This window comes from Hipposideros armiger, unplaced genomic scaffold, assembly GCF_001890085.2.
Source record: "Hipposideros armiger isolate ML-2016 unplaced genomic scaffold, ASM189008v1 scaffold_274, whole genome shotgun sequence".
Taxonomy (NCBI): domain Eukaryota; kingdom Metazoa; phylum Chordata; class Mammalia; order Chiroptera; family Hipposideridae; genus Hipposideros; species Hipposideros armiger.
The window spans coordinates 523,566-541,478 of NW_017731624.1; the positions used below are offsets into that span (position 1 = coordinate 523,566).

The window sequence follows — 17,913 nt, forward strand, 5'->3', positions numbered from 1 at the left end:
GTATTATGTCAATAAAAACATGTAAAGTGCTGAGAACAATATCTGACACACTGAAAGAGTTCTGTGTTAGCCATCATCATTGTTCCAGGCACTGGTGCTGTGTAACAAATGGCCCCAAATCCTAGTGGCTCCAAACAACCATTTATTATGCTTACAGATTCTGTAGGCCTGGACTTCAGGCAGGGCACAGTAGAGATGGCTTCTTTCTGCTCCCCTGTGCCTGGGACTTCAGGTGGGAAGGGGACTGGGGGTGACTGGATGGTTTAGGATTGGATTACCTGGAGGTGTCTTTATTCCCACGTCTGGTACCAGGGCTGGGATGACTTGAGGCTAGGTCTGGCAGACCAGAGCACCTACGAGTAGCCTTTCCATGTGGCTTGACTTCCTCACAGCATCAGGCTAGTCAGAATCCTTACAGGGGGGCTCAGGGCCCCAGATGGGAGTATCCCAGCAAACAAGATAGAAACTGTATCGTCTTTTATGATCTCAGCTTGGAAGTCACAGAGCTCCACTTCTGTCATTCTTTATTGATCAATGAACTTAAAAGCCTGTCTAAATTCAAGTGGGGCGGTGGTGGCAGTGGTGGAAACCCAACTTTCTATAAGAGTGTCAGAGAATTTGCAGACATGTACAGAGGGTGCCAAAAAAATGTATACACGTTGTAAGCAAGGAAAAACCAGTATTAATTATAATACTCAACATATACTGATAACAAAAGATGAATACAAGTCACGTTTGACTTCTGCAATTACAACAGGTGCTCAAAGTGGTTACCATCAGTGTCCAGAGACTTCTGATTACGGCGAACCACTGTTTGAGCATAGATAACAGCTCTTAAAATGTGTATACATTTTTTTGGCACCTCCAGTATTAAATTGCTGTAGTCATAATCATCATCATGTTATCATTATTATTAAGATAAAGTATTAAAAATTTTGCACACAGTAAATTCTCAGCATATGGACCACCTAGAGACTGCATTGTTCTGGAGATGTGAATTTTCTAGTTCAAGGTAAATATTCTTGATGACAGTTTTTCTGCAAGATTGGTCTCCCCCACCACACACACACACCTTTTGCCTTGTGTAACTTTTTCTTGATGGTTTGGGATCATCTTTATAAACATCAATTAATGTGATGTGTTGTTTGAATTGGGGGTGGGGAGAGAGAGAAGCTTGTATTGGGTAGTTGGAAAAGTCATGACGTATTTTTTCTATGTTTTGCGTTGCAAAAATGCATCATGACTTTTCTGACAACCCAGTAGATAATACAAGTATTGCCCGAGAGTGACTCACTTTTTTATGTAAGCACCACAGCTTTCTTCTAAGAGGATGCTTTTCTATCCATACTCAAGATTATGATTCTAAAATAGACAGGAACTTCAGAAATACAGTGTGGTGGTCAGGCCTCTACACCGTCTATGAAGTGGTTTTCCTAACAAGACATGAGTCCATCTGGCCCCCTAAAAAATATTTACATTATTGTTTATGTTCCCCAGACTGTCTTTTCTATCCCTGAGGCCATATTGTAGTTACCAATTTGTATTGTCTCGTCCTGTATACCTGAAACTGATAATAAAAATAAAATAAAATAAAATAAAATAGACAGTAACTGAAAGTACAAAATAATGATAGAATTAGTATAAAAGTTCATTTGCATGCTGTATGAGTGAATGGTACTGGGTGATACACTTGAAAGCCTTATTATGTTGATGGCATTTTCCGTTTCTTAAAGATTTTGGACTATGGGCACTTGCTGGGTAGAAGTCAGTCAGCATCCACAGAATAGAGTCATCAGCGCTATGAAGCAGCTCAGGTGATAGAGGATGCTCTGGACTGAGTTCTGAAACAGTTATCTTTTCTAAAAAAGAATGTTCAAATTGGCAGACTTATTTTCATTGGCTATATCTAACCTTTTAATGCCCATATTTTAATCTGCAACCTTAAAGACCTCCATGGAAAGTACTTACATTTACAGTCCAGTTGATTATTTTGCTCATTAAAAAACAATAGCAGCAGTCTTTTCGGCCACAACCGCCATCTTCCAGTAATTCGCCAAAATGACCAACACAAGGGCAAGAGGAGAGGCCCCCGCTCTGTGTTCTCTGGGCCCTTTTAGAAAACATGGAGTTGTTCCTTCGGCCACATACACTCGAATCTACAAGAAAGGTGATACTGTAAACATCAGAGAATGGACACTGTTCAAAAAGAAACACCCCACACATGTTTCCATGGCAAAACTGGAAGGGTCTACAGTGTTACCCAGCATGCGGTTGGCATTGTTGTAAACAAACAAGTTAAGGGCAAGATTCTTGCCAAGAGAATTAATGTACGTATTGAGCATATTAAGCACTCTAAGAGCTGATAGCTTCCTAAATGTGTGAAGGAAATTATCAAAAATAGAAGGAAGGCAAAGAGAAAGGTACCTGGGTTCAGCTGAAGCGCCAGCCTGCGCCACCCAGAGACACTCACTCTGTGAGAACCAAGGAAAGGAGCCCGAGCTGCTGGAGCCCACTCCCTATGAATCCATGGCATGATAAGGGTAAAAAATAAAAGACCTCTCTACTGTTAAAAATATTTCTCTTAATTAAGTAGAAGTGTGGTGTCCCCTCCCCCAAAGAAATATTTAAAGAAAACTTTGTTCTGAAAACAAACAAACAAAAAAACACAACAGCAGCCTTTTACTTCAGCTCTTTTTCACAAAGAACTGCTCGTAAAGAAATCCACCAAGGACAGCTCAGAACCATCGCATGAAGCTAACAGCTGAGCTTTCTGAGTCTGATAGGGTGGGTGAATCAATATTGTACTGATCTGTAAATATTGTCCTAGTCTAACACTCGCCCTTTAAATTTTCTTAAGTTCTTTCTTTTCCTGCCTTCCCCACTTTTTTAAAAACAATCATTTAAAATCATAACTTAAAAATCATAATCCTTGGCTTGTGATAACACTGTCATTTTTGGTCTCTGGAGAAAGTGACAACCAGCCTGAGAACTGGAAGTGTGCAGGAACGGTGCAGGTCTTGGCCCTAAAGACTTCTGTGTTTGTTGGGAAGGAGCATGGTGCCTTTGAGGAACTGCAGGAAGCGGGGGTGCCTGGAATTACGTTTGGCGTGCATGGCAAGGACCTGATCAGATTCAGCAGGTTCTCCCAGAGGAGGGAGAAAAACCACCAAGTGGGGAGTGTGTGTGTGTGTGTGTGTGTGTGTGTGTGTGTCTGAGTGTGGGGGGAGGGTTATCTGAGACATGTTCTATGGTGACAGCATGGGTTGTGTCTACTTGCCTTTCAGTTTTCTCTTTGATTTGAGTGAGTTGTACAATCTGGGGAGAACAGTGGAAAATTCATGCTAATTATGCATTGTTGTTTTTAAAGTCTGCCTTATTTAATCATGTAGAAAAAAGGACTTAGAAATCTATGATGTGTTGTTTGCTCTTTCAGTTTAAGAAATTAAAAAGACCCCCTCAAACTCTTAACTTTGTTTATCAACTATAAATTTCCACTAAACAAAACTTAAGGCTCCTCAGCACAGCAGATTTGAAACTGCTCACATTGATGATCCTCTTGCTGATTTAGACCCGAGATTCAGAATCTCCAGAAATGTTACACTATTCTCTGGTTACATCGATTCCAACATTTTTTTTTTTCAGAGAATTGTTGTAAATCACTTTTGAAACCCTTGACTTGGAGGAATTATTCAGTTAACGGTTGCACTGGGTAGTAGAGAAAATGTTGCGATGGGTTCTTCTAGTCAACGGATCGGCTCTACACCTTAAACTAAGGTCTGCTGTTTTTATTCTATTTTTCATCTTATTGGCCAGGCCGTTATAAGACTCACTGTTTTGGGGATGAAAGTAACCTTTAAATTGCCACACATGTTATGATTCTGAAGGACTAGATTTTCTCCCGCTTTGGTAGTAAAGGGTCAGTGTTTCCTCCATTGTCAGTAAAAGGGATAGAGTTCACCACAGGAGACTCAGAGAAGAGATTTAGAGTTCACACCTTGACCTCCTGTTATACCACAGGTGGAATGAAAGTTATGGAACAAAGGTGCCAAGGAGAGGAGAGGTGTTTTTTCTTATTTGAAATGCTTAGTACAGAGAGCAATTCTGCCTCTTTCCCACTCCCAGGAACCCCCTATTGTGCTTCTGTCTGAGTAGCTGGAGGTATTTAGGTTAGAGTCCTGATACCTTCTCCAACTCCAGCCCTTGACCTACCTGCCAAGGCAGCCAGACAAGTGAGGAATTTTGAAGAGCCTTTGGATAACATCATGTGTTTTTTTATTTTGTTTTTTTTATGGTAGGACCAAGAACATTAAGCTTATTTTCAGAGAAACTGTGTATTTTAAGACGTTCCTTATTTCAAGTTCTTGGAAAATAGAAAATGTAATTTTAGTCTAGTTTGTCAGTCAGCCGAACAGCCTGACCTAAAAGGCTCTAAAAGCCTTCATCTCTGATCTGCTTGAGCATCTTGCTAATGTTTTTTAAAAGCTCACGAGTTTGTTGTTTGTTTTTTAAAGCTCACTGATCCTCTCTTAAAAGTGAGTTTTACAACGATGACTCCTGTTCCATTTCCCCATTCTCATAAAAAGCTAGAATTTACTGAGCACTTACTGTGTGCTGGAATACGGTTTATAGCCCTTCCTATGGTCTTTTAATCTTCATAACAGCCCTACATAGTAGGTCCTATTATTACCCCCGTTTACTGAGAAGGTAATGGGCACCAAGAAGTTAACTCATTTGCTCAAATTCACATAGCTAATAAATGGTAGAGCCTGGATTCTTACACTGTTTTTTTAAGAATCAGATTTGCCAAAACAAAACAAAAAGCATGGCACATCCTTTCTTTCCATTTAGCAGATATTTTCTCCCCTATCATTTTTATTCTTTTTTTTTTAAGTTTCAGATGTATAAAACAGTGCAATAGTTATACTTTTCACCCCTCACAAAGTGACAACCCCCCCTATCCCACCATCCCCCCCTGATATCATACATATCTATTACAATCCCATTGACTCCATTCCCACTCTTTACTCCACATCCCGTGACTACATATATATATATATATATATATATATATATATATATATATATTCAATTACAGTTGACATGCAATATTATTCAACATCAGCTTCAGGTGTACAGTGCAGTGGTCAGGCCTCTACACCATCCATGAAGTGGTCTTCCTAACAAGACGTGTCCATCTGACACATTTTTATTCTTTAAATCTTTCTAATATTCCAGTCTTTTAGCTTGACGGTATCATTCTCTTTTCAGTCATCACATCTTAACATCCTTCCCTTTGTCCAACGATTGCCTGACTTCCTGCTGGGCAAGTTATTATAATTTCTTTTCTCCTCACCTACTAATAGTAATCTCATGGAGCCTTTTTGCTAGTGAAATATCATTGTGATTTGTATTCCCTTTTATAAAACTTCCTCAAGGTTAAGATGCATTCATGTGCAGGTGTTGACTGGAGGGGCTACTATTATCTCTCTTCAGATGCATTTTCTTTAATCAACAGGGTCTGTTCATCTGACAAACAGTGTTCAAACAATGCTTTACATCAAAGAACCTCTGTGTGCCTTCAGGTTTCACCAACTTCCCGGGGGCTGTGGGCATCTTACTTTGCCTGGGCAGGGAGGTAACTCGTGCTCAGTTATAACTGGTTTGCAGCCATTTTCATCTCAAAGTTCTTAGGTTTCTTATCTTTTGCTCCCTTCCCCATGGAAGAGGCTATATCACATAGAGCAGTGTTTCTCAAAGAGTGGTCTGTGGAACCCTGGAGGTTTCTGAGCCCTAAAAACTGTCTTCATAAAAATGCTAAAACTTAAGCACCTTTTTTACCACATGGACATTTGTACTGATGATGCAGAAGCAATGGTGGGCAAAATGGTGGGTGCCTTTGTGTGAATCAAGACAGTGGCATATAATTGGAACTAGTAGTCAGTCCATTCCTCACCAGCTCACTGTGCAAAAAGCCCATTTCACTTAAGAATGTTCTTGTTGAAGCAGTACAGATAATGTTACTAAATCTCAAACCTCACGTATATCTCTTTAATGTCTTGTGTAACAAAACACTGAAGTGCTTCTGCTGCAAACTGAGGAAGAGGGTATGTGTGACCGAGTTGGTGTGCTTAACTTTCTTCGTGGAATGCCATTTTCAGTTGAAAGAACTATGACGAACTATGGTTATTCTGTGTTGTGTATTGGGTAGCTATTTTCTCAAAAATCTGTAATGGGAGCCTGTCAGTACAAGAAAATCAGTGGACAGTATTTGTTGCCAATGGTAAAACAAGCTTTCAAGTGGAAATTTGAATTTTGGAAAATGTGCATTAGCCACTTGTGAGCTTGACAGCTTCCCAATACTACTTAACAGACTTTCCTGATGATTGTGACCCATGGTATGTTAACAAATGTGATTTTTTGATATTCTCTACATGAAATGTTTCCATGTATGGAAGATTTGCATAATTGAGAGAACCATTTTTTTCCAAATGACTAATATATGATGTTACAAAATCCTGCATGGGTAAAGAAAGCTCCCTTCAAAATTAAAGATGGACCAATTGACTTTAATGGAATAGAATATGGAGGTGGGTCCATGAAAAGGTCACTGATCAAGTTTTATATCTCACATGGCAACTACCTTTAAGAAATGGCCACTCGTTGAGTTTTGGTGTAGTTTCAAAGAATAGTGACAATTATCTGAAATGCCTATCAAAATACGCCTCCTTTTTCCAACTACACATTTGAATGAGGCCAGATTTTCTTTCTCTACTTTAACTAAAAATCAAATATGAGAACCCAGCTGTCTTCTATTAATCCAGACATGAAGAAATTTGTAAAATTATAAAACAATACTCTTTTCACTGCTTTTTGTTTCAGAAAGGAATGATTTTTTTTTTTTTTAAAGATTTTTTTTTTATTGGGGAATTGGGGGAATGGGAACAGTGCTGGGGAATTGGGGGAAGGGGAACAGACAAGTTGATGTCGTTTCGTTCTTCAGTCTAGTTGTGGAGGACGTCGCTTCACTGGCCCAAGTTGGCACCATCATTACGCTCTTCCTGGGCGAGGCAGATCAGTCGCCGGCTTCTGGACGGCCGCTCACTGCAGCTGCTGGCCACTCACGCTGGCTGCTGGCTACATACAATAGCCCATGGCAACCCACTGCCACAGGGGCTGCAGCCTACGCCGTCGCCGGCGACTCATGGCAACCCAGCTCCAGGTTGAGCTGTTGTTCAGCATCTTAGCTGTAGAGGGCAGTGTCACTGGCCCTCATATGTGGGATCCGAACCGGGGCCCTCTGGCATCCCAAGCCAGTTCTTAACCATCGTGCCACTCGGCCGGCCCGGAATGATTTTTTATACAAATATTTTATGTAACGTATAATGGACTTATTGTTATTTTTAAATGAATTAAAATGTGTTTTAATGTCTTTCAATTTTAATTTTCAATACAGTAAATATTGATAGATATGGCCCACATAAACAAAAGCTCATTTGGCCCTCAGTAATTTTTAAGGTTATAAAGGGGTCCTATAACGAAAAATTTGAGCACTGTTGGTATAGTGGTAAAGGCCATAGACTCTGGGGCCAGACTAGCTTGAATCCTAGTTCTGCCCTTTACAAATTGTGTGACTTTAGGCAAGTTACTCGCGGTGCCTTAGTTTCCTCATCTGAGAAATGAGGATAATCCTCATAGAGTTATTATGAGGATTAAGTGAGTTAATGTGAATTACTCCGAACAGTGTCCTTCACGTAGAAAATGCGCAACGGTGCTTGGTTACTTTTATCTACCCCTTCCCAAGGCCCCCAGCTGGTTTTCCTCCAGAAAATTTTCTTTTGCAGCATGTTTTTCTCTATTTTCCCTCTCAGCATCATGGCTGATTATAAATTAGGGGTTCTTATACTGGGATCTGTAGCAAACTCTGTGATCATGTACATGAAATTAGTGTTGTGCATTTTTCTAGACCTAGGGAGAAGCTGTGTAGCTCCTGACAGAGTCTTTTAAAGGGGTACCCATGATCCAAAATAAGCAGGCTGAAGAGGGCCAGGAGGTAAACGCAGCCCCTACACACGTTCCTAGAGCCAGTGTGTGTGCTCCCAGATGAACATGAACACGAATGCTGGTATCCCTGCTCGCCACGCCACGTGACCTTGAGCCTGCCTGTGTCACTCCTTTTGTGCAGTTGGTCAGTTGTCTGCTGTAGACATCTACCTCCCTCACTGGCCTGTCAGATGTGGGTCCCCGTGCCAGGCACTATCTTGCCCATGGCAGATGCCCGATGTCGTGTGTCTTTGTGAGATGAGTGAATGAATGGCTGGATGGATGAACTTGTTTGCTGCTGATCAAATTCACAGAGCCGTGACCCTTTGTAACTCAGAGGTGTTATAAGGAACCCAAATACTATCACGAATATCTAGGTGTTTAAAAATATCACTGGAATTCTGTGGGATGCTTTGGAATAGTCAAAATTGTTTGCATCTCAACCTTACAGCCATGAGCTGTGTGACCCAGAGCATGTCATTCCTGTTTTTGTTTAGGTAAAAAGGAGATAATGAAACCTAATTCTCAGAGGTGGGAGGATTACCTGAGATAATGTTTGTGTCATGTCCAGCTCTCAGTAGTGTTCCTTTCTATGCCTTCCTTTCCTATAATTAGAGTGCTACTTATATGAATGACTCTGTGGGGTAGTTGGCTGTGTAATTTTTGAGTTTCAGGTCTAGCAATCTTTGATCATTTATGGTAGGCAGTCTCACAGGCTTTTTTCTCATCATGTTGAAGTAGATGTATGTTTTTAGTATAATCGCTTTGCTTTTGTATCTTTATAACAATATTTTAGATGTAACAGGAATAGCCATATTCCCTTATCAGTCATTCAGATGAGCAATTATGAAATGTAGGGCACTTAAAACTATTGACTTCAAATTTGAATTTATTAAAGTCACAAATTTACACAAAGGACTGTTCATTTTATCAAAAGAGTAAATGCAGGTTTGTTTGTTTTTAAAAAAGTTGTCTCTTTTACTTATTCATCTTTTTTGGATTCATCAAATCCAACACATTTTGGCTAAAAAATATGATTGATTTATGAAATTTCAGTTTACCACAACATTTTAGGAGCTTATATGGCCGAGAAGTGCAAGCTTCCCAAACCTGACTCTGCATTCAAATCACGTGTGAAGTGTGGCCCCCCAAATCCATGTCTGGTCCACACTGTGGAGATCCTGATGTTACAGGTCTGTCGTGGCTTGCAAGTGACATTTTTAACATGTTCCACGAGTGACTGACACACCACAGGTTTGGGATTCACTGTAAAAGTGGCGACACCATCATGAAAATAACATGCAACCACATGGAATGGGAGGAGGAAGGTGGCTTCATCAGTTGCCTTGGGGTTCTGGTGATTGGCAGGGAGTGTGCTATTATTACTCTAAGCTTTTACAAGAAATGACACAAATAAAATAGTTCAGGCTCCTTCTCTGCCTCATATATGCAGGGAAGGAAACTTGTCCAGTATCTTTCCCCATTATCCACAAGCAACAAGAGCATTTCAGTAAAACTCCCCTCATATTAATGTAAGAAATTAGGCAGGAAAAGAGGACTTAGGATTCAGTATGCATTACTGAGGGACCTCTGGAAGGCAGAGTGGCATAGTAAAAAGAGCCTTCTTCTTGGAGGGGCTGTGCTCCTGGCTAGTTCTGTGACTGCGCGTTACTTAACCACTGTGAGCCTAGCATCCCTATCTGCAAAGTGGAGATCGGGTGGTGATAATTAAATAATGATAATGTTTATATCATCCCTGTACTTACAGGCCCTCAATAAATGGTAGCTCCTACCATTATTGATTAAACTCTTACTACTAAAGGGATGTTTAGTTTTTTTGGGAAATATTGGGTCATTTAAATTATGTACTCGGTTGTCGGAAAAGTCATGACGTATTTTTTTCTATGTTTTTCGTTGCAAAAATGCGTCATGACTTTTCCGACAACCCAGTAGTTCATTTATGAGCCAGTATTGACTTGTGGGTGAGCATGATGAGAAGACATGTTCTTGTCCCAGGAGAGTCCCAGTCCCTGTGAGATGCTGCTGCCTGACAAGACATGTCGCTGTCACCCAGCTGCAACAGTGTACACTACACACTCATAGGAGCTGGAAAGCTGCAGGAATCAGGTGGCAGGCCAGAAATGTTTGCACTGCTCTGCTCTTTCCTCAGTGTGGGTGAGAGACGGAGCTTGGAGGAGCATAATTATGCATTCATGTTGTCATTTGCTGTCTTAGCGTTTATTTGAAGACTTTTTATCCTGTTTGTCTTCCTTTGTTCAAAAAATATTGAGTGCTTACTGCCTGCGTACAGTGATAGAAACATGTTTAAGCACTCGAGCTTAAACACTAGTAATAATTTTTCTTTCTTAGAACATAATGTGTGCCAGGGCTACTCAAAAGACTACCTCTGTGGTCCTGAGATAGGTATAAACAAATAGGATATATTTAAAGATTATTTAAATTTCAGTTATTTAATAAATATAGGGCTTATTTATTAAAACTTACCTGAGTATCTGAGTAAGTTCTAGAGATCTGTACAGCATAGGGCCTATCGCTAACAATACTGTATTGTCACAATACAGTAAAATTTGCTAATACGGTAGATCTTATATTAAGTGTTCTTACCACACACACACACACACACACAAATAATAAATGGGATAATGGGATGGGAGGAAACTTTGGGAAGTGGTGGATATGGCTGTGGTCTTAATGGTGGTGATAGTTGCACAGGTTAATACTTATCCCCAGACTCATCGAGTTGTATACATTAAATATGTACAGCTTTTTACATGTCAATCATACCTCAGTAAAGTGGTTTAAAAAACACTTATCTGAGGAAAAGAATCCCTGGAGTCTAGGTACTTCTAGTTTTAGATAAGTTAAGTAACAAATGTATCAACATGAAATATGAATTTTGCTATTTTTTTTGTACAATTTGAGTCAAGATATTTAACTTTTGGGTTTTATTTTCAAAATCCAAATTTAAAAAATTATTACCGTGCTCGCTTCAGCAGCACATATACTAAAAAAAATTATTACCTCTTTATAGGTACAGTCCTTTTTGTTATGATACTCTCATGTGTACTCCCTGTGACTCTGCGTGCTAGGTCAGACAGGGGTGATTCCTTTTTTTTTTTTAAGGGGAGAGAATGCATATCCTGAGAGGTCTGCAGGCTGTGCTTCTGCTCTCAGGCCTGTGACTGAAGCAGGAGCCACGGGCTGCACAGAGGGCACAGCCCCAAAGCTCAGGGCCCCGCTGCCTGGGCTGAGGGGGATAAAAGTGCACCTTTCTCTAAATGCGAGTTTGTGTTCAAGCTACAAAGTCCCTGTGATGTTGTTATTTCAAACATCATGTACAAAGTGCCTTCAGGAACGGGATCATAGTACACTTGTAATTAACCTCTTTTAGCAATAGATGGCTTTCTCTCTCAATCTCTCCCCCCACCCGCTGCCCACTCACCCCCAGTAGATTTTTCCCAGCCTCGGTCTCTTGAGAAGTTTTAAAGAGACAAACTCACCTTTTATTTAAGCTCTGTAAAATTAAGACTATGTTTGTAACTAGGTATTTAAAAATGAATCTTAGTCCCATTTACATATATTTATTGAGTGCTCATTTTGTGCTAGAAACTGTTAGGTACTATGAACCTAAGCAGATGATTCATTGATTCAATCAGTGTGTATCGAGCACTGATTATGATCTTATTTCTGCTAGAAACAGGCGATACAAAGGTGAATACGACATGGTCCTTGCTGTTAATCCACTTATGGGTTAATGGGGAGAAGGAAAAAAGCCTAAATACATAGGCAATTTAATATATTGTAGCATGACTATGCGTGGAATGAGAAGGGAGCATAGATGGGTGGCATATAAAAAGGAGAGTGGCATCTGTAGGGGGAGGAGGGGAAGATAACAATGGAGGAAGTGGCACTATTGTAGAGCTTGAAGAAAAGATGTTCAGAGAGTCAGCATATGTATTTTAACATTTAGTGTGTGTCAAAGTAAGTTTCCTCAACTCCTAAGGGGAGAAAGGCCCTCCAGAGGGAGAATCTTTGGGGGAACTGCAAGTATTTTCTCTAGGGTTTGTGCAAAGGCAGTAGATATGGGTTACTATAATTCAGAGCAGATTGTGCTAAGTCATGTGGTCCTTGATACAAACAATGCTGTGTTCTTAAAACAGGCTCAAACAATTAATTATTTTTAGTGTAAGTCTCTGTGAGAACTGTCAGAAGTTCTTGACTGTAAGCAGCACGAAGTGATTTTGGTTAACTTAAGCAAAAAAGGAATTTGTCGGAAGTGTATTGGGCAGCTCACAAATTAATGGGAAGACTCAAACAATGGGCAGGAACTTAGGTGAAGAAGCAAGATCTACCAGGAACCCATTCAGGGGTTACGCTACCTGTGTCTTGAGGATGGGGCCACCAGGATCCCACTGCTGTTCCTGGACTCCTGGTGATAGTGTTTCTGCAGATCACTTATCAATACCCTTTGTTTTTGTGTCATTTCCTCGAGATTCAGAGCCTTTGTTTGGAACATTCGTTTGAGCTTAATTAGGTCGCCTTAATTTCCAGAACAGGGAGAGCACATTTTGGCTTCTGTAATGGGAGGTAGAACCTACCCCCAAGGCTTACATAATGAGTACACAGTTCCCTAACACTGAAAATACTTGATTTGAGGAGAATGATTATCCAGGAATACGGCAGGTAGTCTTTAGAAGCCGAACCACCTAATTTCTAAATTAGTTTCCGGTTCTGTAGTGTTATAAAAATAGTGTACTAATACTTTTAAAAAGCTCTCTTGAATACTGGGTTCTGGGTCTGTAGATAGAGCTTCATCCTTCTCCTCACTGTGTCCAGGCTACACGGAGTTCTTCATTCCTTCAAGGGAGGAAACACTTTGCTCCTCTATTTCCGTGTTGGACTCATCTTTCCTCACCAGCACCCTCCCCTCACCCCCCAGCAGGTTAACATATATCCTCCTCACATGTCTCTTCTTTCCTCCTCATTTCAGCTCTGTCACCTCCCTCAAGCGACAGGTAGTGATGAATTAACTCCCTCCAAAGCATTGGGTCTCTTTAATAGAGCACTCACTCTGCGTTGAAATTTGGGTGCACATTGGTTCTCAGAACTGAACCTTAATATCCGAAAGCTAAGGACAGTCGTACTCCTTTCTTTGTGTTTATAGCTGTTAGCACAGTGCCCTGTTGAACTCAATTGTTACTTTAAAGGTTAAGCATGCTTTCTGCATTTTGGTTCACACTGATAATATCTCAGAGATATTTCTAAAAATAAACATTACAAAGTGGAACTTCACACAACTTTAGATAAAGTTATTCACCACAAGACGTTCAGAGAGCCAGCATTCCACTTTGAGAGAGTCTGAATTAAATGGGTACGTATGTGTGTTATTTATTTGCCTTGTTTTCTGTACTATATGGATTAGCCCTGGGATTACAATTCAAAGTTGGGGTCCAGGAAGACCATACCATGTAGGGTTGGGAATCCTTGAAACCTCCCCCCTCCCACTCCTCCCCGTCTCCATTTTGGGTTTCATATATTGGTTCTTTGGGGAAAGAGAGTGAGAAGGCACATTGCAGTGTGTGCTCTCAGTTTCGTGGTGGAGCTCCCTGTTTCTTTTTTTAAAGCGTGTGTGTTGCATGCAGGTCTTCATAGAGGAGGGTGCCAAGGCCTCTCTGTGCTTCACGCAGGACTCAGCTTCCCAGAGCGTGAACTGTCTAACATGTATGAGCTAGCTTGGTTTCATGTGGGGACTTGGGAACAGACGAGGCCTTGTTTTTCAGATACTAGTCATGGATTCTCCAGGCACCTTTAAACCTTGCTTCCAGGGCATCGGTCTCCCTGAGCAGAGTATTCCACTCTTGGGCAAAACCTGCCAGAATCAGAAGAACCAAGCTTACATTTAACTTTGAGGTCGCTGGCACACTCAGCAAATTCCTTAGCTCGTTCCAAGGGAAGGTAGAAGCCACAAAATTGTTTGTTGCTGTGGCTGAAACCTCTGTTATGAAATAATAGAAGGTTATTCTAATCTAGACAGTGAAATTGTTTTTAAATGCATTAGGAGGTTTTGGATTACATGGAACTGGCAGAAGGTTGTACGCTTTGGCGAACACCTGAGAGTAGCTTTGCAGTTAGTGGAGGCTTTGAGGAATGGGCCACTGGCCTGTAGACCTCAGAGCACCACTGTCAGCTGCAAAGGGGAGCATATGTGCTCCCTCATCTTTGGGAGCTAAGAGCTGCAAGGAATCAGGGACTGGCTTTGTAGGGGTCTTTCCTTTCAACTTACTCGGTAGTGAGACCATCCCAGAGGACAAGGCCATGTACCCCATCAGCCAGCGAGTAGTAAGAGAGCATATACCATATGTATTGCTTTCAGAAGGAAGCCAAGTACACGCATGGTGCCTGTTTTCAGGCTTTCCCTAGGCAGTCGCACTAGCCAATAGGAAATGACTCCTGCAAGATACTAGGCAGTTGATGTTTGAGTGCTAAGTTGTATGCTTCAGATCATAATGGTTGTAGCAGTTGAGGGCAGGAAGGCCAGTATAGGGGGTTAGTGTTCTAGAGGAGGCACTGAAGAGGTAAAGTTACTGGAGTGAACTTTACAGTAGTTGTGGAGGTGACTGTGCAGCTAGAGGATGGCCTTCCTGTCTGGGATTTGGAGAATGAGGATATGTTCTCGGATGCTGAATGGACCAGTGAGACTGATGACAGCTAAAGGAGGGACCTGATTATCGACAACCTTGAAAACCAAACAAGATTGGAACTTGAAACTATAGCCAAGACGGCTGTATGCAAGCAAGTGGCATGCTAGAAATGAAATTTAAGATCAGGTGATTTCCCAGCTCTGTGCATGTTGGATGGTAGTGGGGTGACAGTTTGAATGTCCTCTAGTGTTTACACCTGAAGGAGACTTCCGAGCCTGTTACACGGGCCTGTTTACGGATTCAGGATCTGATCTCAGGGAAGTATGAGGTGTGATCAAACAATACAGTGAATGTTTAAATTTAAAAAAAAATTGTTATAGTAAAAGACACATTACCATTAATCCCTCTCAAAATACTCCCCCTCACTTTGAACACACTTATCCCATTGTTCTTGCCACTTTCTGAAGCAGTTCTGGAAGTCCTCTTTCATGAGAATCTTTAGTTGTGCTGTCCATGACAATGGAACGTTGTCATGATGGAGAATGATTTACATCACACTTTAAAACACACCTCTCAACCGTAGCTCACATTCGACTGACTACACTGAACAAGTTGAAACTTGTCACACACTGTTACTAAGTTCAATGTGCCACTTCCCATATTGAAGATCCCTGCCTTTCCATTGGATGGCACTTGGCTGCAGCATTCACCATATTTTGTGATCACAACGGAAAGGCTGTGTCACACATCGCTTCTGGTACGGCAATTTCTGTTAAATAAAAACATTACGGTGTGTCCTCATCCATCTTATTCACCAGATCTGGTACCATGTGACTTCTGGCTCTTCCTCAAAGTCAAAATGACCATGAAAGGTAAACGTTTTGAATCGATTCAGGACATCAAGGCAGACACGACAGCTCAGCTAAAGACACTCATGAAAGAGGACTTCCAGGACTGCTTCAGAAAGTGGCAGGAACGATGGGATAAGTGTGTTTAAAGCGAGGAGTATTCTGAGGGGGGTTAATGGCAATGTGCCTTTCACTGCAATAATTTTTTAAATTTAAACATTCACTGTATCTATTGATCACACCTCATAACTAGTTATGGTGGAAGTGAAGCAGATGAGCCGGTCACCTGGCTTCTTGTGCCTCTTGCCTCCCCCAGAAAACTCACTTCATTTTTCCTTAATGCATTATTCCTTCAACAATGAGGCCCTTTGTTATCGCTACTATGGAAGAAGGGGATAAAAAAGTCTCGTTCAGGGTCACATTACCTAAAGGCCTCTGGACAGTTACAAAGAAAGTAACAGCATAAAACCATAATGGGAAGGAAGTTTTCAGTGCTTTAGAAGTTAGCCAAAAGCAGTCACGCTCATAGAGAAGCAAAGGATTCTTCTTGTTGACAAATGACACGCAGATTTCATAAAGAAAAAGGAGCTATTCTTGGTGAAATGGGTCATAGTCGACGTAAGGCAGGAATGTTGAACCCTCCAAGTAGAATTTCACCCTTTGTCGAGTGTGGCACAAACAGATCTGCAGCTTTGCTTCAGGGCTGGAGCCTGAGGAGCAGCTCCCCAGAGGGAGACCCTGCAGAGAACTGACCCCCTTACGCTGACCGTGGCTTGTTTTCTGTTGCTTTTGCCACTCTTCCCATGCAGACTGAAGCTGTGTGAGGGGGATCTTTCTCAGTCAAGGCACTGGTTTGAATGAAGCAGGTGATCGCAAGTTTCTAAGTCCAGAGGACCTTTTATGGAAGTAGTCTTTGGGAAGCCCCAGAAGCAACTACATGATGCATTACATGCTGATGAGCCAGCAGAATCCTTGAGTGGCGGGGGACTCCCCTAAAACCTTGCCCGTTCCTCAACCCCTGGGCTGGAGCCAGGCCTGCAGGGGCCGCGGGGTGGGAGTAGTGTTCTGAGACTCCAGTGGTTTCTTCCCATTCTTGCTCCCGGGTATGGAGAACGGCTAACAAAGAAAACAGCATCCCCCCTCACGTCATGTGTTTCTTTCCAGTTTCTTATTTCAGATACCCTTGGCCCTGTTTGTTAGATGAGATACTACCCTGCATTTTTCATAAGAAAATACACGCAATGTGTGCTCTAGAAGAAGTTCCTAGTGAAGATTTCGAACTAGAATTGCAAGAGAAGCGTTATGGATGTGTGGGGTAAGGGACAAGGCCTCTCTCACGTTTTTGCCCAGGAATCTGATGCGGACCCTGGGATGCACATTACTGTCATGTTATCTAGACTTACAAGTGAGGAAGTAAAAAGGATTCCCTGAGGGTGTGTCAGTGCTGCGATAGCTCAGTTTGTTGTCTCTTGGCTTAGTGGAGTGGATGGTCCCCAGGCCTGTCTGTCTGTCTGCAAGGTCCCTTCTGATCATCTTCTCAGTTCTTTCTTCAGCTCTAAGGAAAGTGGGAGCAGCAGTGTAATGTAACTCTTGGGGAATGTGTGGGCCACTGAGTGTGTGCAAAAAAAGAAATCTTGGGCCAGCCAGAGTGGCACGTTGGTTAAGAGCTGGATTGGGACGCCAGCTTTGAGCCGCAGGGCCCCGGTTCAGATCCCACATGAGAGCCAGTGACACTGCGCCCTCTACAGCTAAGATGGTGAACAACAGCTCGACCTGGAGCTGGGCTGACGTGAGTGGCCGTCCAATGGCCAGCGAGCAACTGCCTCACCCGGGAAGAGCGCAATGATAATACCAACATGGTCCAGTGAAGCAGCGTCCTCCACAACTATACTGAAGAACAAAAGGACAGCAACTTGTCTCTTCCCCTTCCCAGGGCTGTTCCCCTCCCCCAATTCCCCAATAAAATCTTTAAAAAAAAAAGGTCTAAAGTGATTGTTGGTATATAGTTGGGCATCCTGTCCTTCAGTCTGCATGGGTGTGCAAATGCACACGCGCGCGCGCGCGCGTGTGTGTGTGTGTGTGTGTGTGTGTGTGTGTGGTGCATCAGTTCTTTCATAATGTTGAGACCTACTGAAAGGAGGCATATTGTTGGTGCCCTCTGTGCTTTGGCCCCCTTTAAGGACTGCTCTCTGTAAAGTGTTCTGCGACCTGGAGCGCTTGAACTTCCTCTCACTTGGCCGACCATTGCATAAAGTGTGGAAAAGCGATGTATACTAGTGTTGTAGTGACTAGGAATGGCTTAGTGCAGGGGTCCTTAACTGGGCTCCATATTGTAAATATTTATCTGTTCATACACACACACA

General features: G+C 41.9%; 1 protein-coding gene across 6 annotated transcripts in view; it reads left to right on the plus strand.

Annotated features, from left to right (window-relative positions):
• The window catches only part of AMOTL1 (angiomotin like 1), a 161,720-nt gene that overhangs the window by 65,392 nt on the left and 78,415 nt on the right, over positions 1–17,913 (plus strand). For 2 of the 6 annotated variants that reach the window (XM_019657156.1, XM_019657155.1), the window contains exon 2: positions 16,715–16,865. The exons of the other annotated variants lie outside the window; for them this stretch is intronic. In XM_019657156.1, the coding sequence (XP_019512701.1) occupies positions 16,853–16,865 (13 nt within the window). In that variant the 5' untranslated portion in view covers positions 16,715–16,852. The remainder of the gene's footprint in view (positions 1–16,714; positions 16,866–17,913) is intronic. 6 annotated transcript variants of the gene reach the window in all.